This window comes from Pseudopodoces humilis, chromosome 11 (genome assembly GCF_049639895.1).
Source record: "Pseudopodoces humilis isolate 2021_Gansu_Grassland_sample_001 chromosome 11, ASM4963989v1, whole genome shotgun sequence".
Taxonomy (NCBI): Eukaryota; Metazoa; Chordata; class Aves; order Passeriformes; family Paridae; genus Pseudopodoces; species Pseudopodoces humilis.
In genome coordinates, this window is record NC_142210.1 from 79,976 (window position 1) to 101,101 (window position 21,126).

Sequence of the window (21,126 nt, forward strand, 5' to 3'; positions counted from 1 at the left end):
CAAAAGTACTTTTACTCCTAAAATAAAAACCTTCACAACACAGTAACAAAAAAAAAAAAAAAAAAAAAAAACTGTGGCCAGTTCAGCAAGCCACCAAACAGAATCTACCTTTTGTCTCCAGGTCTTTCTGGTTACTCATATCTTCCTTTTACCAGCAGCGTTTTTGAGAAAAGTAGTCTTGGCTTTTCATGCCTTAGCACAAAACCATAAATTTCAAGACCATCCCAAGAAAAGTGAAGGGGAAATAGACTTTCAGAGACATCAGGCACACTATGAACAATTGCCCCAAAGGCTTGGGAAAGAAGCAGTAATTAATTACCTGTCCTGAGTATTGCAGCTAAAAAGGCCAGTGCCATAAACTTGTTTTTTCCCATTAAATACCAAAACAGCATACAAAAATATTTCTCCTGCTGAATTTTTAGATCAACTAATTTTTGCTTAAGAATCACATGAAATGCTTTATCTTAAACAAATATTTTAATAGATATGTAAATATTCCAAAGAATCACACATTGTCTGAAATAATTTCACAGATGGTGACCAAACAGCACTAATCAAATGGACAATCTGCTCTTGTTCCCATGCTAAAAATACAGGAAAAAAACCCTATCAACCCAATATACGCAGCATGAGTGACAAGTACAACCAGGCCCCTGTGTAGACATTTTACATTTCACAGTTTTTCTTCAAGTACAGGCTCATGGTAATAGAAATAAATAAGGTGTTGGGGAATGTTCTGACAGCTCTACTACATTACTTTGGTCCTATACTTTCTTTTGAAAACGCATCTCAAGGATTTAGAAGCACATGTTCTTCCATCCGAGTTTTATATGTAGAGATTTGACAAAATGGGATTTAACTCTTCTGTGCATACAAAAGGGTTCTCATTTTTACTTTTGTCAAAGTTAGGGAAGGTCAAATGAGTCGTGGCAAACTTTGATTGTACATGCTTTTGAAAAGAGCTGGAGCTCCTCAGCAAAGGATACAATGCAGGGTTTTACTTCACATTTTGAAAAAAATTCAAATAAGACAGTAGTTTCAGGCAGGTAAAAATTTCAGTTGATTAACAGGTTTATATTTAATTTAGCTAGTGAAGTACCACTGGAATTATACATTAGCTGTAGAAATTCTATTGTTTTTTTCAAAGAAATATGAACAAAATTATAAAAGTCACAGCAGCACCTGAGCTCAAAGAGCCAAAAGAAGTTGCAATTCTACCTATCTGTTTATTAGCTGCTCAGATAAGGATGTTTTGTGATAGATCAGATGAAGAAATCTGATTGCTGGCTTTATCAGGAGCAGCAGACAACCCAGGGTGTGTCACTGCTTGCCCTGTCAGACACCACCTGGGCAGTTGTGTGCTGCATTTATTATTTGATGCAAACACAACATGAGGCATGATCTGCAGGACCAGTCCAGCCAAGCGAAAAACAGTCTCCTTTGCTACCAGGATTAAGAAAGTGACCTTGTCCTAATAAAATAAACCAGAGTCATTCCTGAAGTAATACTGCTGACTCTGTTCTGGAGAAAGAACTTAAAACACAGTTCACATTGATCCTGTCAGGAACAGGTCACTTTTAAAAAGAGAAGTGTACCAATATATATATATTTACTACATGTAACACTTTTCAATGCCCTAAAAATAGTATGGAAATACTTACTAGAAATTATAGAATTTATTATAATTTGAATATAGGAAACATCTATGCATAGAAAACTACTCTTTGGAGTTTACCTCATTCAATAAAATCAGCCTTATTCAAGTTTATTTGGCTACAATAATGCCAGAAAATAGCAGGAGTAATTTGTGATGGCCTACAAGAAACTATTCAAAATTAGCTGCAATAGAGTAAAAGATTCAGGAAAATAATAACCCCCAAGGTTAAATCCAAAATAAACAATGCCTGTCATGTACAGCGTGCCTCTCACAGAGGCATTTCCTCTTCTTTCTTTCACTAAGACACAAGGCATGCTTTAATTTTCATTTGATATTTTGCAGAGGCCAAGGAAATCCTCTGCTGTGAGCAGAAAGGGCTGCTGGTCTCCACACACATGTAAACACTGCTATATTTATAAAATTAACCTTGCAGGGGTGCAGCCTTAATGAGGTGACTGGCACTGAACAAGGAATCACTGACAGCTTTTTATTTCTTAATAGAATACAAAGTTAAAAGCAGTGAGCTAATAAGGTATATTAAAAAAATATTATTATCTAATGCTTATCAGGCTAGAAAATTTTCAATTACTATTTTGTATCCCTAATACGAAATTTAAAAGATAAGAAGGACTAAAGAAAACAAAAGTCAAATGTGTATAATATATAAAAACACCAACTGACTACATGTTATGAAATACATCTCACAAGATGTTACCACAAAACAGTCCCACATTAAACTCTACAGCAAGCTCCAGACCACATGGAGGCATCCTTTCTGCCTCCACCACTGCAATCCAGCTCCAAAAGGTCTCCTGCGAGTCAGGGGATAAAATAATCTAAAAACAAGACAGGAGAATACCATTTCAGATCAGCACTTCCCACATTAAGAAACCTGAAAGAACTGCAGACATTTCATAAGTCACAGGGAAGCAATGACTTCATCATGGGATTAAGATACCTGTTTAAATTATTTCAAAGACTTCTTCCATCATTCTTACCTGTATATATTGATCACCTTTCTGAAAATTTTTCACATATACACACACACACCACCACATTGTTTAATTTGACTGCAAGCCATTTAACTTTGCAAACAGCAGTTAATCCTTATAAATTAAAATTAAAACTGAAACCTATGGAACACCATGTGTAAACATTTTCCTAAAACTCCTTAATACCAAGCACATTAGAGAGCAGCTAAAGGAGAAACCCTTTAAACGTCTATTTAAGCATCTTACCCAAGACTTTACACATGGTGCCCATGAACTGCAGTGCTGTCACCTTCTCCACTTTGCATCTGCATCTGCATCTGGGCCTGCATTCTTGCAATCATCTCCTGCATGCGACGGAGCTGGAAAAGCAGCACAGATGAATTCTGTAGCTTAATCTCACTTCAGAATATAATTCTTCACTGTCACTACTCTAATATTTATTTTTATTAAAGAGGGATCACATATCTGCATTTTCTTTATCTGACAGGTAACGATCTCAGGTTATGGCATCTTCTTTTATTGCATTTCATCACTGAAGAGGCTGGCATTTACTGAATGAAATAAATAGGCTTTACTATTGTACTGTGGGATGGGACTTCTAAGGGTCCCTAAATGGAATTCTCTGATGTTAAATGTATAAAAATTATGGTTCTGAAGTACTGAACAAGCATTTACACTTACTAAAGTTTATCAGAAAAAAAGCAGCCTGGTAATGTCCCTCCAAACTACTCCTGTATCTGTCATAAAAAAAAATTGTCAGGATTATTCCCCAGCTCCCTGGCTAGGTATGACTAGGTGGAAGCAAGTATTACAGGCAAACCATCCACTGAGACACAAGCATAATTTCATTGCACTTTTTCTAGTCTTGCCTATCTATAACCTTTATAGGTTTGAGGAACAAGAAAAGCAGCATTAGAGCCACGCATTATGAATTTGTCATGGTGGCAGAATGAGAATTTCCATTTAATTTTTTATTTCTGACCATTTCTACCATTGTTCCCTCTTCTGCTGCAGAGCTGAACTGACTTTGTCCCAATCTGCAGTTATTAACTGCAGAACCCTTACTCCCATGAGGGTGGTTCTCCTTGCCCACACAGTGTGTGTTACATCCATTGCTGATCACTATAGTGGAATCATGTTTTACCAGATTCCACGTGTTCCAAAAAATCCCTATCCTATCCTGAGTCTCCTCTCACCTCTTCTCATTCTTATTTTCTTAAGTAACTTTATATTGGCATATAACTGGATTTCCTTTATGAATTACCAAGATCATATACATATTTGCTCTAAAGTAGCAACAAAAGAACAAAAACTCCCCCAAGAATATAAAGTTCTGTCATCTTACTTCTGCTTCCTTCTCAAGCAAAATCTTGTCTTTATTTACTTCTTCATCTTCTATTTTCCTAAAATAATATTAATTTTGTTAGAAAGATAAAATCATTAAGGTTGGAAAAACCTCCTAAGATGCTGAGTCCAAGCTTTAACCCAGCATTGTGTTCACCACTAAACCATGTCCTCCAGTGCCACATCCACAAGCAGTTTGAACACTTCTAGGGATGGCAGCCCTTGGGCAGCCTGTGTCAGTGCTCAAACACTCTTTCTGTGAAGAAATTTCTCCTAATATTCAATCTAAACCTCACTGGTGCAACTTGAGGCCATTTCCTGTTATCACATCATTTGTTACTTGGGAGAAGCCACTGCCTCCCACCTGGCTTTATTCAAGATTTCCTACCACTTTGCTAATGCCTTTCTCCTACTCCATGTCACAACAGGGAAGATCTACAAATGGATCTAATCAAGCAAGTGCCATCAAATATGCAAAGCAAACAAACTGGTGTTTGTTTAAAAGTTAACAGAGAAATACATTGTAAAAAAATCTGCTGTGCTTCAAAACCTCTGAGATCCTTAGTGAGTACAGTCAACAAGCATCTATTGTCAAGCACTCCTGGTAGCAGAAGTGCAAGCTTCTTGAAATAAATTCATATGAAATCTACCCTCACAGTAAACCTAACTACATTCCAGCACCACTTCAGAAATGTGAAAGCAAAGATATATGGGCCACTGAACTAGAAAAGATACAAAAAGATGTTTTAGTTTCACATACCAAATTTAACAGCAACTTGAAATCCTCTAAGAATTGGATGACCTTAAGTCACATTACTTCTAAGGCCTTTGTACACACCTGTTGGATAAGAGGCTCCAGAACTTGGGAAGTTTGGGGACTTTTACCTTGAATTTCAGAAAGCAGGATTTAAAGTCAGGAGAGAAGAGCATTTTGTGTTGCCTGTAGGCCAATGCTACAGGCATGAAACTGCAAAAGGAAAACACCTTTTGCTGAAAACTGACTAGACATGTGACAAAATCTCTGTCAACAGCAAGATGGGGAAACTTGCAAAATGCCCTAAAGCCCCCAAACTGTGCAATTTGGAACCCTCTAGTGGCTATAAGAAGAGATGCAGCTGGAACACCTAAACCAGGGAACACAGTTTCCCACAACTCACCAATTCATCTTTACAGACCTTGCTATTGTACTTAAAAATGGGGTGTTTTGCCCAGTTCTCTTTCCAGAAAAGCTATGCCCTCTCCAGCCCAGCTCAAAACAGGGCTAACAGCCATTACCCTGTGACTGCTACTATTTATGTATGTCATGTTTAATAAAGCATTGCAAAAAAATTCAATCATCTCTTTTTAAAGGCCCAATCCAAATATTCCAGCTGTTAATTCTGAAAAAAAACCCACACTCTTTTTAAGATATCTGCTCTGATCTAATTTTCATATTTTTAAGACATTTATCACAGGCATCTGTCCTACTTTAATACCTTCAACATTCCAATCCAACTTTGTTTAAGCCTCAGACAAAAGCACAGATCTATTCCCCAACTCCCTGACTCCACAACTGTCTCTTCAGATTTACCAAATATTTTTTGTTACACTCTTTGTAAACTGGTCAGTAGAATCATATTGACTGGAGTTACAGAGCTGCCCTTGGTCTACCAAATCCTAGCAATGCAATGGTAGACACAGAGAGAGCAAAATACAAATTCAGAAGAGGGAGAAGCAGCTTGTAACCATGAGATGACAACCTGTTGCCTCGTTTGAGCCTCTCAGAGCGGAAGTTCTCATAGTGAAGATCCTGCGTCACCTCCTGAAGGTCTTGCATATGGGTGCTGGAGGAAGAAAAAAGTAATTAAAAAATAAAACATCTTTGTGTCACATCAGTTTGCTTAAGCAACTCTCACATTCGACACTGTCTTGGATCAATGTCCTCAGCATGCATGCCCACTTAGCATACATAATTTAAAATCTAATTTCAGTTAAATTGGTGCGATAAAGGACACAGATCACCCAGCCCTGAGACTGCCCTGGCAGAAACTCTACTCCTGGGCGAGGCCTTTGATGAAGCTGAGGAGGCAAAACAGAGTAAGAAAGACCAGGGAAAAAAAACAACCAAAACAACCAGCTTTTCAAGTCTGCTCCCTTGCAAGTGTATCTACTTATAGATACATTGAAATAAGAACAACCTGTTTTCTATTCCGGGGGATCTGAGTAACAATGCAACACTATATTGGACAAAAGAATCAGACAAATCATTATTTTCACTGAGTAATTAAGATCAGAGAGAACCTATGGGTCCTGCATAGTCCAACTCCTGTGTGGTCCAACCTCTGACTAGGCCTAGCTCAGCTAGGTCAAGACTGCTCATGGCCTTCCCCACACAAATTCTGAATGTGCCCAGGGATTACACAACTGCTGCAAGCCCCCAGTGTAGTGCTTGATTATCTTGGTGATTGCTTTCTAAACAACTATTTAATTGGAATTTTCTAACTTACATTAGCATGGTCCTCAGCTTCAGGAAGTCATTATGCTCTGGATTCTCCACTTCAACTACACCCCAAGGGTAGAGACGACCTCTAACTTTTTTACCTTTTGCTTCAATGAGCTGATTGGACCCCACTACACAAAATGGAATGCTGGCCTGAAAGCCAAAAGTGCAAAAGTTACTTATAATGAGCCAGGACAAACAACTCCAAGAACAACTCTTTTTCTGCTCAGCAATGCATATTGTGGTAATAAGTTCATAACTTTTTTAAATTAAAGGTGTAAAACAAATAAAAGTAATTGCTGCCACCATCTTCCAGGCTAGGGAAGCCTGGGCAGAGACAGTGACTCACTCCAGGTTGCATTGTAGGCTTTGTTCTAAAGCCATCTGAGTGATCTGAAAAAATACAATATATTATCCATGTATATAACCTATTAAACCAGTCACACCTTCAGGAGTCTGGTCTGCTCTTTAAAATCTTCATCCTCATCTGATTCAGCATCAGGCAGGTGATAAATCTTGATGCCATGCTCTTCTATTTCATCCAGAATCTGAGATATGCAATAAAAGAAATCAATATAATGTACATGTAGAATCAGTACTTTTAAATCCTAGCATAAAATTACTTTATACACGTCTATAAAGAAATCTGGATTTATCTTACTGATCCAAATCACTCAATCAGGATTTGGTTTTGAATGCCGTATTTCTTCATGATAGACAAAAACTACTTGCCACAGACTTACAAACAAAAAACAGTGTTCACAAAAACTTTGTCCTTTGTGGAAACTGTGTTTTGATAAATCTTTGCAGGTTTTTTTTTGTAATAATAAAAGCATTGACTCACAAGTCATACTTATTTTCTACAGCTGAATCTCCTTGCTCTTATCTCTGAATTACTACTTGGGGGTAGAGGTGGGAGTGTTTGGAAAACTGAGATACAGACACAAGAAATACTTTTTTCTCCATGACAGTAATGGTATCTGCAGCAGGAATCCATTTGCTACAGACCCCAAATTTTGCTCTTGAAAATAGAAAAATCTTTATTTCTGCAGAATTCTAGCACTCTAAACATACCTATTAGAGTACTCTATATATATCCCTGATCGGGTAAGAGAGCTATAAGGATTTTCAGAATAACTGACAAAAATCATAAAGTTTTCAATGCAAGAGCTAAGACTGGAGCATGCCTCTGACAAGTTAATTCTAACACTTCTTTCTAGACTTCATAGCTGATATTAGCTCATGATGGTTTGTTGAATCCCGCCTCCTCCCAGCAAATGCACAACTGAATGTGTTAAAAAGTCTTGCCTTTGGAAGACAGAACTGGAATACTTTAGAAGGAGTAACATAGGGGAAGAAAAACAACTTCAAAATCAGAAACATCTCTGAAAATCCCATTTTTTAACCATTAGAATTCTGTCCAGTTAAAAAAAAAACAAATACACATATACTCATTCTATATGCAGATACTGTATCTGCTTTGGGACTGATGAAACAAGTAACAGAGCAATTATCATCAGAAAATGTATTTAAATATTTTTCCAAAGTTTCAAAATTCACTCATAATCTAATTGTAAATGTAGCCAGATTGCTATTTTGCAAACAACACTCTAAGGATAATTTCTCAGTTAAATACATCATAAAATAATTTACAAGACATCAAACTACATATTAAGTGATGCTACACTGTGCATGAGATTATATTTTTCTCAGCTAGGACAGAGTAAGGTTAATGAGAATGCCTCTCTACAGCCACCATACTGCCATAGCCAAAGCACAACACATTTCTGCAAGCCAGGAAATCACTCACCCTTTTCTTTAGTCTCTCTCGCTCTTTCAGAGAAAGTGTATCAGCTTTTGCAATCACTGGTACAATATTTACTTTGTTGTGTATGGCCTTCATAAACTCAACATCCAGAGGCTTAAGGCTAAAATTAAGATATGGAAAATTTTTACTCTAAATTACCATTTTATTTTCACTCCAACATAAATATCTATCTTTACACAGAGAGAAAGAACACAGCCAATTAATGTCAGCAGTTATAGCAGTTGCTGAAGTAGTGGCAACCCGATTCTGAAAATTTAAGTCAACAGGCACAAACCAATTCTCTAAAATAAAATAAAAAAAAAAAGAAAAAAAAAAAAAGACAGAAACACCTACCCATGACCAAATGGTGAAATGAAATAGAAACAGCAATGAACTCGATTATCTATGATATGCCTTCTGTTCAATCCACTCTCATCATGCAGGTATCGCTCAAACTGCTCATCAATGTAAGAGATTATGGTCTTAAAACTGTAAAATAAACATGGATTTGAGGAATCACCAAATGTTCCACTATTTTAGGACTCTCAAAGGTAATATTAAACCCCTAAGATACCCTGTTGATGGTCCAGTCTTATGATGGACAAAAATTTATTTACTGATTCTACAGAACGGGGAAAATAGAAGAGCACATATCTTAAAAATTTAACTGAATTCTAGAATAACAAACTACTATGCATATTTTATGCATATATATAGTAAGATAAAATATACATAACCCAACCTCAGTTCTACAACAAATTTCTCTTGGGGTAATGTTTATATATTGATTAACATTAACCACACATTTTCAAGACATTTTAAGGTTCTTGTTCCAAAATGACCTAAAATCATAAATGGTGTGCATTGGAAGAGACCTTTAAAGATCACCTATTTCCAAGATACTGGGCAGGGACACCTTCCATTAGTCTAAGGTGCTCTAAGCTCGTCAGTCTGGCCTGGAACACATTCAGGTATGGGGCAGCCACAGCTTCTCTGGGCAACCTATGCCAGGGGCCTCAACACCATCACTGTAAAAAAGTCTCTGCTACACCTACCTCTACTCTCAGTTTCAAACCATTGCCCCTTGCTCTGCTACTACAGGGCCTGGTATTAAGTGTCTTTCCATGTTTCCTGCGAGCCCATTTGAAGGCCTCAGTCAGGTCTCCTTGGAGTCTTCTCTTCCCTTTTTCAGATGGAATCCTAACTCTCCTAGCCTCTCCTTACTGCTGTTCTAGCCCTTGGATCATTTCCATGATCCTCTTCTGCACCTGCTCCAATAGTTCCATGTCTGTCTTGTCCTAGAGCCCCAGAACTGGATGTAGGTCTCACAGGAGAACAGGAGTGGGGCAGAACTCTCTCCCCCACACTTCTTTTGATGCAGCCTGGGATACTAATGGCTTCCAGAGACTGCCTGCTCATACCCAACTTTTTGTCCTCTAGTATCCTGGTTCTGGCCCAGATTAACAGGAGGGGGCAACTCCAAAGAGGAGCAACTTATTGCAGTGTGCTGAGCCCTGGCCTTTATTTACTGGACACTGCTCATCACTAGACAGCACCTTTAGGCAAGGAGGAGGAAAGCAGAGCAACAGGCACCATGGCCATTCCAACTGCAGCTGAACCCACTGCCACAACTTGTGCCATGAACAGCTGCCCCTACATGGAAGAAATCCAAGACCAAATCAGTTTGCTTAGCAAAGGATGAAGGGGAAGCAGGGCCCTCACAGCAGGAGGAAGAGGCAGGACCAGAGATAATCACTCAGTTGCTGGTGAGCTGCAAGATATGTGAAAGGATTTCAGCTGCCATTTGGGGGAGATCCTGGCAACCTGGCTGCTCTGGTACCAGGATATTGTGGCTCACCCATATAGAACCAGATCATAGGGAAGCCAAGCAACTGGGATCCCTGTCTGGGATGTAGGCATTGACAAGGGGATTGGGAAGAAGACAGAAACCCTCAGCTCTGGTGGCAACTTCTGTCAAACGTGAGGGAAAGGTATTCTCTCAAGGATCATCTAATGGTGTGACCAGGCAGGTGGAAGGCCATGGAAGAAGGTATCCACTACTGACAGAAGTAGCTGTACTGGAGGCAATCTATAGGGGTCCAAATAACCATCAGTCCCCTGTAGATCCAAATGAGGTCCACTGTACACAATCCACGTGGCAGAAGTTTGTACAGAGTGCACCACTCCTGTACATCAACTCATTGGCTTTGTTGCCAATGAAAGAAGGAGAGCAAACAGAGTTTCAGGTGACACATCTCTGGCAATGTGAATATCAGGGTTTTTTTCCTTACTAACCTGCACCTCAGCTGTGAAAAGACTGTCCAAGATTAAGAACAGATTTGAAAAACTTGAGCAAACTAGAGAGGAAATATTCCATGCTCCACCAGTATGGGCCAGTCTCTGCTACCGTGAACAAACACCAGCATCCTCAAGAGACAGGATATACACAAGGTAACCTGTGGTTTTACCTGCGTGACCAGAGAAAAGACATAAGGAAGTGGGATGGAAAACCCACCACTGCCTCAGCAGCATGGGTACAGGAGTTGAGGAGGAAGTGCAACCACCACAGGAAATTCTTCAAGCATAAACATAGCTCCAGTTTCCAGTGGGCAAGTACTCAGAGCAGAAGGGCCAATGTTACTTCTGAAGTGTAAGGCTTCAGAACACTTGCAGTACATTTATGACATCAATGTGTGGGAAAACATGGCAGAGGAAGTTTTTGAGCAAGGAGAGAAGATAATCCAGATCTTCCTGAAGGCTGGTTTTGCCATAAAAGAAAGTAAGGTCAAGGGACCTGCCTGGGAAATTCTGTTTTTAGGAGTAAAATGGCATCGTCAGACTCCAGTGGATGTGGTCAACAAAACATCAGCTCTGTCCCCAGTGACCAGCAGGAATGAAGCTCAGGCTTTCCTAGTGCTGTGGGTTTTTGTAAGGTGCATATTCCAGAGTACATTCAGATTGTAAAGCCTATCATGACCCAGAAGAAAAATTATTTCAGGTGAAGTTCTGAACAACAAGGTTTTGAACAAATGAAACAGGAGATTGTTCATGTAGTAGCTCTTGGGCTCACCAGGACAGGACACTTGGTCTTGAACATGATTTTCACTTTATCAGGAGGCATTGATTTCCAAAGTTCTGGGGAAAGCCAGAGTTTACCTTGAGGTTCAGGGGCTTGAGAGATGTGGGAAAAGGGAATACCACTGAAAACTGATTGCCACTGATTACTTCTCAGTATTTACTACAATGTAAATTTTAAAAAAAAACAAAACAAACCCAAGCAAACAAACAAAATCTAAGATGATGAAAAGCACTTAAAAATTAGCCACAGAATCTGAGAATGCTCAAGTGAATGTGGACAAGATCTAGGGGTGGATTTTTGCACTGAAGAGTAGGTGATTTACTTTCCCAGAGTATTATTAAGAGTCAAGGTCACTGTTCACTTAAAGCTCTTTCAAGCAAAATGGAAGTTAAAAAAGAAAAAAAAAAGTGCCACAAAATGTATTTCAAGTTGTGTCAAAGTTATTGATGCCTCTTCACATGTACTGGAATTAATTCATAACACTAAAATTAAGCTTCCTCAGAATTAGAAAACAAAAAATCCCACCTCAAATTCAGCATTTCACAGACACACACCATATTTCCACCCCCACAGGACAGATAAGAAATCTATGTCAGTCTCCACAGATAAATCAAGAGGTATTCTCTGTGCACATACCAGTCTCGACAATTGATGGCATCTCCATATCCTGGAGTATCCACAACTGTCAGGCGCAGTTTCACACCCCTCTCTTCAATTTCAACTGTTGAGGCTTCAATCTGCACAGTGCGTTCAATCTTATCTGAAAGACAAGAAACTCCATCTTTCAGAATCCAATTTGCAAGACCATGTCATTCTGAGATAAGCTCCAAAGATGAATTGGCAGATAAAACATCATAAATATTATTCTGTCGATTACATTCTAAGGCCTGATAACAAAAAGACTCAGAAATAAATTATTTAGCTGTTATTAGAGGATTGTATGAGATTTCATACTTTTCTTAAAAATAATGTAGAAATTGCGGCCAAAGGGACCAAGACAACATCGCTAAAGGACACAGAATGATTCACACAAACACGTCTCAGTGGTGTGACAGGAAAAAGAAGTAACTTTATTTTCTGACTCCAGTATTTATAGATTCTTGACTATGACCAAGGATTGGATAACTAAATTGCCACCTTCCCAATCACACTGGTCATGTGAAACATCCATCAAGGGACGTTTCTTAGAAGGAAAGTGTAAACAACTTATGTTTATAGTTACTTTCCTGGGAAAGTAACTAAAACTATGAAAACAAGATCAGAAGGTTTAGTTTTCAGGGTGACAAGACAAAACCATAGGTAACTGGAGAACAGTACAAAATTATATGTAATGGATTTTTTTCCTAGGGTTAGAAGTTATAAGTAATCATCCGCAAACATGATAAAACCATTAAAGCAAGTCATTCAACAGGTAGCAAAAAGAGAAAAATTGCATCTTTTATTTTATTACAATATTCTCTTTTTTTGGATTATTGCATACCTTGGTTAACAGATTAAAAATAGGACAAGGAAATGAAGAAGAACAGGAAGTGAAATTCTCATCCACTAAATATCAATCCAAAGCAAATGAATCAAGGTACAAGCAGGTATAAACAATTCATATGTTTTTAATTGCAACAGATTAAAAACTGAATAAATTCTCTGATTGTTTTAGTTGATTGTTTATCTCACTATGACACAATGACTGTTTTTAAGCAAAAGAAGGGATCAAACTTCTAGGTGTTAATATGAATACAGCCAAGGACTAAATAACAAAGACCCAATAGACATCCTGGGTGAGGGGGAAAATGGTTTTATCAAACAGCTCAAGTGTCAAGAAATACCTTAGAAACTATTACAGCTAGAAATCACTGCTGGCTGTTACCAAAATTCAAAGATAAAAGCATTCTAGTCCAAAAACCATTGAATAAAGATGTATTTACCAGCAGCTCCTGGGATTATCCTTTCTGGGTAGAGATCTGTCAGGAAGAGGCTGTTTATTAATGTAGATTTTCCTAATCCAGATTCACCTGTGATTCAATATAAAGATAAATTCAACATATTTACATAAATAATTTCAAGAGTATCTGATGGTATTATGTGACTACATATTTTTTTCATATTTCTTTCAAATTAAAAATCTACAATTTTTTATTTTGGATTAGCTAAGTTTGCACAAAAAGGTTGAAAAAATTTTTTAGATCTTGGCTTTGTAATGCACTTTCCCAGAGCTTTCACAGATGATGTGTAATTAATGCTTCTAGTCAAGTGGAGTTGTGACCTGTTTAGACTTAAGATTTCCCATTTCATGTCTCTTTTTTTTTTAAGACATGGTTTTCTGTTATGGCTCCAGAATGTGAAATATGCCCAGTGAGAAATCCTTGATCCAGTCAAGGCTTTATCATCGATTTAAACAATGAAAAATGCATTACTGACCTTCTGTACAGGCAGGCATCATAAAGTGGGATTTATTTCTGGTTTTTATGCCAATATGGCAAACAAGAACTCAAAGCAAGAGTAGTATGGCCACTGAGCAATTATTTTATACTGATGAACTTGGAGATCACCAAATTGTACTGTAAATATATTTTTGTTCTAGAGATACTGATGGCCATGTGGAAAATTCAGACGTCAGCTAATCACTTAAAGATCAAGATTTTAATCAGAACAAATGTTCATAGCATAAAAAAGAGCAGCAACTTGAAATGCTCAGTACTTGAGTTCACTAAAGAGATCTTTTTCTAGAATTTTAGTTTTATTTCAGGTGTTGATAGAATTAAATTAAAAAATTAGATGTCAAAAAATGATGGACCACAGAATCTCTGAGCAACACAGACTATTCTGCAATACAAATATGACAAAAACATCTGAACAAAAGAAAATAAAAGGATGAAAATTGTTTTAAAATGAAGATTTGACTAGGAGCTGCCAGTTTTTAATGCCCTATAAAATGCAGCTTTCAATATCAGATTGTGCCAGTGCAGCCTTCACCAGTGAAGATGACACGCACCCAGAATAACTCAACAGTCACATGGAATCATTTCAGCAAAACCAAAAAAGTTTGATTTCATCCAGTACCACATTCCACGGTTTCAGTATGAGTAAATATTACACATAAACCAAATCAGCTTCCATAGTCACTGTCAATGATTATATTGGCTACAGCAGTTTAATGACTCAACTGAAATAACAATTTAGATTAAGTCATAACTTAATAATGAGAATGAACATAAAAATAAATATAAGTGACTGGGATTTATTTAGGAGCAACACAGCCAAGCAGCCAAATTCTTATAAACTTCAGCTCATATTTTCAGATACCACAGTAAACAATAGCAGGAAAAAAAAATAACCAAAAGCTGTGTGAAAAAGCAAAATCATTGATTAGGATTCTGTCAGCACAAGCAGCTTTTAAAGTATTATCCTGCTCAGAAATGAAGAAGGATGGCAACTTAATGAAGAATGATAGTTCAAAACAGGCACTGTGACACAGCCCATGAGAGAACATAAACTCCGTGCATATTTGAAGAGAATGAATTCACATTCCAAACTGTTGAAATAATCAACAATTTAAAGCACAGTTTATTTTATCTTACATCAGCTGCTTCCCCCTGCTAGTGTATCTTAAAATACTACTCCAAATTTTCAATGAAATTATTTTTTTCCATGTCCTCTTCCTGTAGTTTTCATTTATCTCTTAAAATACTGACAGGCAGCAACCATAAAGTTCCACTTTACTCCAGCATGGGTGGATTAATTGCCTTTCTGTTAGTCTTACACCATGTAATTTCCCCTCTATTTCTATTTTACAAGAAGCTAGAAACAACTGTTGGTCTAAATAATTTTACATTGCTTTCTTCCAGAACTGTTTTATGTGGCACTATTTACAATTAGAATTCAAAGAGATCTGGAAGATAAGTTTAGTTACAGCTAAAAAGAAAAAAAAAAAGAAAAGAAAGCACACCTTTTATTTCTCAAAACTGTTCACACTTTCAGGATCACTTGTTGGGGAAGATGAAACAGGAAAACCTTATGAATATGATTGTTTAGCAAAAGATTCTGAAAATATGAAACCTAGGATCAAAATAGAATTGAAAACTAGCTTTAAGCTATAGGATACTGAGTGCTAGTTACTATATAAACAAAGAACAATAGCCTAGCCAGCTGAAAGAGAATCCCTGTTGATGAAACAATACCCTTCTGCTGATAGTGAATCCAAAGGTCAAGCAGCAAGAGAAGAATTTGAAAAGTAGCTTTTAGAGTTTAAAATGTAACACTGTATGGTAATGTGGTAGTTCTTAAAGGCTACATGTAAATTCTATAGGACGTGCGTAGTATACTGATTAGTCACTAGGAATTAGAATATCCACTATAGAAGAAGATACAATGTATTGTAAAAAGAACTTCGCTCTCTTAACTTACTGTATTTTACCTGCTCCTACCCTCTGACTCACTCATCTCTTACTCTCTCTTAGGCTCGTCTCTTAACTTCTCCACTCTGCTCTTACCCACTCCTCTCTTAACTTCCTCTGCTCTCTTAACTTGCTCTCTTCCCCTCTATTAACTTCCTTCTCTTACTCCCTGCTCTTTCACCCCCCTTGCCCCTCTCTCTCTACCCCCTTAATTACCTTCAGCCCTCATGCTCTCCAACCCATCTCTCCACTCTCTCTCTCCCTCTCTGAGCATGTTTACGCTGTGGCTGGCAGCATAAACAGATCTCTTCCACCCTCTACCTAAATAATAAACTGCTTATACCTGAACAGCCTGACCCTGGAGAAGTCTCTCACTATGAGTGTGTTTATTTACACCAATAATCACTGAATAGTAAATTCTGAGGAGTTAAAGTTAACAGCATAATTTGAAGCAGCTACTTATAGTTTGGTTTTCCTCTTAGATTTTATGAGATATCCTTTATGGTATCATCCAAATCAAATCAAATTAAAGATACAGTAAAAAACCATAATAAAATTCTAGGAAGACAAAGATAAGGGCAAACTGTACAACACTGAAGAACAAAATACAGAAGTAGGACAAAATCAGTGCTAGGGCTGTCATTTGGCAAAACTAATGAAAGCTTTGAGGATAGACTCTCCCTGTAACTACTGAAATCCAAAACAATTAGGAAATTAAACACCTCCTATCATGCACTATCTCACCTCTCCTGCTTGTTCTCACTGTGATCTCTCTTAGGCAAATCTAGCACACAAATGGGATTTATTTCTTGTGGTGCCAGGTAATGAAGAGCCTTATTCTATTATTCACTTTTTGAGAAAGCCTATTTAAAAGCAAGAATTACAAACTCCAAAACTCACAATTTATGGCTCACAGAGAGACAGAGAAGACACCCAAGCCTGATTTGGGAGTCCACTTAAAAGATTTCTCAAAGGATCAAGGCATTTCTTGTGCAGACACTAGACTTTTCTTTCCATTCCAGATACCTACACAGACTCCCCGTGAATTATCAAATAGAATAACACTTTAGATTACAACTGCTAACATATAATCATGATCAAAGTAAGAAGTAATACCTCACATCAAAACCAACTGGTCCAATTCTCAGCCTTTCTCACTCTTTTACAAGAGTCTTTGGAAGGGTTGAAAAGACTGGAGTTCAGATTCTTTTGAACTAAAGAAGTGTAAGCAACATTTTAAATAGAATGGTCTCCTTAATACTGGTCTCTTAATCAAAACACACAACTGAACTAAGACTGCATTCAAATGCAAAACCAATTTTAAACTACATTTTAAATGGAGTGCTGGAATCCTGTAAGACAGGGGAGAAGAAAGGAAGGAAGGAAAGACTGCTGAAGTGCACAATAAAATTTCTTCACCCACAAACTTATTAATGTATTCAAGCATGGTTTGTAATGTGGTAAACAACTGCTGGAAGAATGAACAAAATATAAAAGAAAGTCAAATGCAACAGTACAGGAAAATTTCTGCTGCAAGCTGAAGCCTAAGAATAGTGCAAGTAACATTCATTTTAACTTCAAATTCCCTGTGAGCAAGTACTAATTATGAGAAAAACTATAAAACTTCCTTACCAACCACCATAAGAGTAAATTCAAACCCCTTTTTCACAGACTTTCGGTGAACCTGATTGGGAAGGTTTGCAAATCCAACATAGCCGGGAGTTTCTGGATTGGTAAACTGAGCAGGCTGTTGCTAAAAATGAAATAAAATAAAAATAAAATAAGACATAGTAAGCAACCACTCAAGACTTACTAGTTTGTATAACTGATTTCCTCACTTAGCTCGAAAGGTTTGAAGCTATGTGACAGAGAGGAAACTACTCAGAGGTTCCTACTACTCAACAGTTTCACAAAGAAATGCAGAACAACTACATTGGCCTAGAGCTTAAAAAACAAAGCTTCGCTTGTTCAGTTATCCAGACAAGATCACCTTAAGTAAAACAGAAATAAAATCCCAAATAATTATTTTTCAAAGTATGACAAAATATGAATTGTGGGCACTAATCACTTTTTGAACAGTCTTTACACACAGTTAAAATAACATCGTATTCTATGGACTTGAATAAAGAGATTACCATTTCTGATCCATTTTTAGCACATCCAAAGAAAATCCCTGAGCAACTTGTGAAGTGACAGCCAGCTGCTGGAAGTGCTCTTCAGAGAGCTGTCTTCAAGTGTGGGGAAGGGGAATTTACATTTTCAATAGGGTTTAGAACGCTCATTGCTACAGATATAGCAGAGAAATCTTTACATGTCTTACTTCCCTCTTCAAACACATTACTCAAGCCCCCTTTCGCATTCATTTCACTCCAATAAGCCAAAATGGATGTTTTACCCATCATATCCAATGCTCGGGACCAAGAATTAAATGAATCCCAGCATGACAATAATGTTTTAGGTTACAATATTTTAAATGAAGGATTTTATTGGAAAGCCAGTTGATTCTATTAGTAAAGAAAGAAAAGAAATCTAAACCATTTTCTTAAATGATGCCTGCTCTAAACAAAATTGCAGAAAAGAAGTTTCAATGAAGATGCACCAGGGAGCTTTTACACAACTCTGACCAAAATTAAATCCTTCCAAAACTGTTAGTTAACTGCAGAGATTTATACTTGCATGAAACTACTTTAATCTATGTTTTACATCACTCATCTTTCAATATCATGTCTCCTATAGACAGTAAATTTAGAATACCCTTCACCATCAAACAGAAGCAAGTTGCACAATTTGTCATTGAAGATTAATATTTAAAAACAAAAAATGTGTTCCACATTGTTACATTGAAAGACAGAAATGTTATTCTTACCTTGGACATTTTTAGGGAAGGACAGGAAAAAATCTGAAAAAATAGTAATGTTTTTCAGCTTATTAAAAATTGTATGAGGAAAAATCACCCACAAACCACTGTAATATCTGCTGCTGCACACTAAACTGAAAAAGGAGCATCCCTGATTGGATGCCACATTCTGAAACGGTGTCAACTTCTTCACAGAGTATTTGATTCTTCTGTACTAACAAGGGGCAGAATTTTCAGCTACTGTTGCTCCTATAAACACAGTCAGACAATAAATTCAAGCAATATGAATGTGGGGAGCTGAAGACACCAGATACATGACAAACCATTCTGCAGCCTTGAAAGTCCACATCCTTTCCGGAAACTAACCAAACCAAACACCTTGCTAAAAAACACCTTGCCCTTTAGAGGAAACAGTTTCTTCAAAGCCAAAAAAACCCCTTAACTCATGTATTATTTTTTTTCAAGCCTCTTTCTCCTCAACATTTCCACCCATGCTCAAGTGTTTTGTAAAGAGCTAAAAGCTTCAAAATGAAACTTTTTCTCTTCCTCTTTTATCTAGATGCTTCAAACTCAGCTATTCTACCTTCTGTTTACCAATATAAAATTTCCATATGTAGCTAGCTGCATGTGAAATATAAAAGTCAGGCACAAAAAAAAAATTTTTTAAAATATTTCTTATCTAACATTTCTATGCAAAAATGTCTCGTAACAAAGACTCACCAGCCACTAACGTGCATGATTTCAAAAGATTGTGATTTACTGTGGCAACATAAAAATGACAGCATATGCTGTATCTGCAAGTGATAAGAGCTCAATTCCCCTTTCTAGTCCCTCCCCTGGCTCACTCTCTTAGCACAAGGAACCTGTTCCCACTCCCAAAGCCCACAGTCACCTCTTACCTAGCTCACTCATACTTTAATTCTACAGATTTGAAATTATCACGACCCAATTCTTTCCATCTTCCAAGCAGATTTTGTCAGCAAGTTCAGCTTTGTGTGAAATTACACCAAACTGCTTCGGTTTGCAGCACCCCTCAGTCTGTTCCTCCCAGCAGAGACATCTTGGAATCAAAACAAATTGCCCCAGCGTTAGACAGCAGAAGCCAAACTTTCTGTGTCAGGCACGAGATAAGGTTGTTTCAATGTGGGGATGATTTCCAGGATTTTCTTCTCAAAGCTACTATACAGGTGAATGTTTACACAATTTTAACCTCATTTGGGTTTGATGTGAGTTACAAACTGAAGATGTTAAACACTGAAGCAATTTGGTGTCCTTTCTCACGAAGCCAAATTTGCTGAGAAAAATCTGGCACCTTGGTTACTTACATGAAATAAAAACTGGATAACATGTTTCTCAAGGGAAGTTGCAAGATAAAAGTAAAATCTAGTATCTGCAACATCTGTGTTTCATGAAACATGAAACAGTCTGAATGCCTATGGTGCATTCAGCTAGTGAAGAACTTATCCGTGATCCTTTTATCATGTAAGACTGCGCTGATAGCAACTCTTCCTTCCAAGAGTGTTTCCTGTCCAGTGATGTCATTGATTCCTACTTAAGCATTCTCCATGAGAGGTTTTCAATGCCAAACAAAACTAGATCCTGCTGCAACACAGAGGAACATTCTTTTAATTTGTGAGACTTGTCTGTCACCCAACTATTTCCAGACGCGGGCTAAGAGCAAAGTTTCTCACAGCTACTGAGAAACGAAGCAGCGAGCAGAGTTATGCAGACGGCTACAGCTAAATTGTATTTTAACATAGGAACCAAGCACAGAAATCATGCACTAATGCTCTTTCCCACCGCGTTCCCGTCAGGTCTCAGCGCTCCCACACAGGCAGGAGCACACCCGAACCCGAAGGCCAAGGCCCCGTCCGACCTCAACCCGGCATCGCACGGGGGGCTTAGGGTTGCGCTCGGGGTTCGGGTGCCTCAAAGCAGCCCAGATGTTCCTCGGGAGCTGGTCGGTCACGTTCCTCATCCTCCGGTTTCAACAGCGCGCCTGGAGTTTTCTATGAGAGCGTGTTCAGAAGCGACTGCCTTTCCCGCTGTAGGAGGGGCCCCGCTCCTCCGCGGCCCCCGCCCGGGAGTCCCATGGCGGCCCATACAAGCACCAGGTCCCTCGCTGGGCGGGCGGCCAGGGCGCCTCACCTCCCTGGCACCACCGGCAGCGCCCATCGTCCCGCTCCCTCCTCACCAGCATCACCCAAACGCAACCAAACTCCTCAGGGTCGGGGGTCCGTGTAAGCGGCTGAAAAGAACAGACCCTTTCCCAGCGCTCCTGTCCGCCACCTCCCCTCATTCCCGGTCCCTTTACCGCCGCGCACATAGACCCCACAGTCCCCCGGGGCAGGGCGCGGCAGAGCCCCTCACCTCAGCTTAGCTCGATTCGCGCCTCCCTCAGCCGCCAGCTCCGGGCTCCGCTCCCGCGCGCGCATGGCCGGGGGAGAGGGCGGTGCCGCCCCGCCCCAGGCCCCGCCTCCGGGCGGTGCCGGGCTCCGCACGCATGCGCGCGTCCCATCA

The 21,126-nt window shown here is 38.6% G+C and overlaps 1 protein-coding gene across 1 annotated transcript; it reads right to left on the bottom strand.

The window, feature by feature from the left end:
* Positions 1-458: 458 nt before the first annotated feature.
* On the bottom strand, positions 459-21,061 carry SEPTIN2 (septin 2). The gene is made up of 13 exons (XM_005529639.3): positions 20,977-21,061; positions 18,616-18,648; positions 17,382-17,502; positions 13,281-13,367; positions 11,995-12,118; positions 8,634-8,768; positions 8,283-8,400; positions 6,919-7,020; positions 6,480-6,625; positions 5,733-5,816; positions 3,995-4,052; positions 2,896-3,008; positions 459-2,493 (listed from the first exon to the last, which is right to left on the bottom strand). Exons 2-12 carry the CDS (start codon positions 18,622-18,624, stop codon positions 2,904-2,906), a joined length of 1,089 nt encoding a protein of 362 aa, XP_005529696.1. The 5' UTR covers positions 18,625-18,648; positions 20,977-21,061; the 3' UTR covers positions 459-2,493; positions 2,896-2,903.
* Positions 21,062-21,126: the final 65 nt, after the last annotated feature.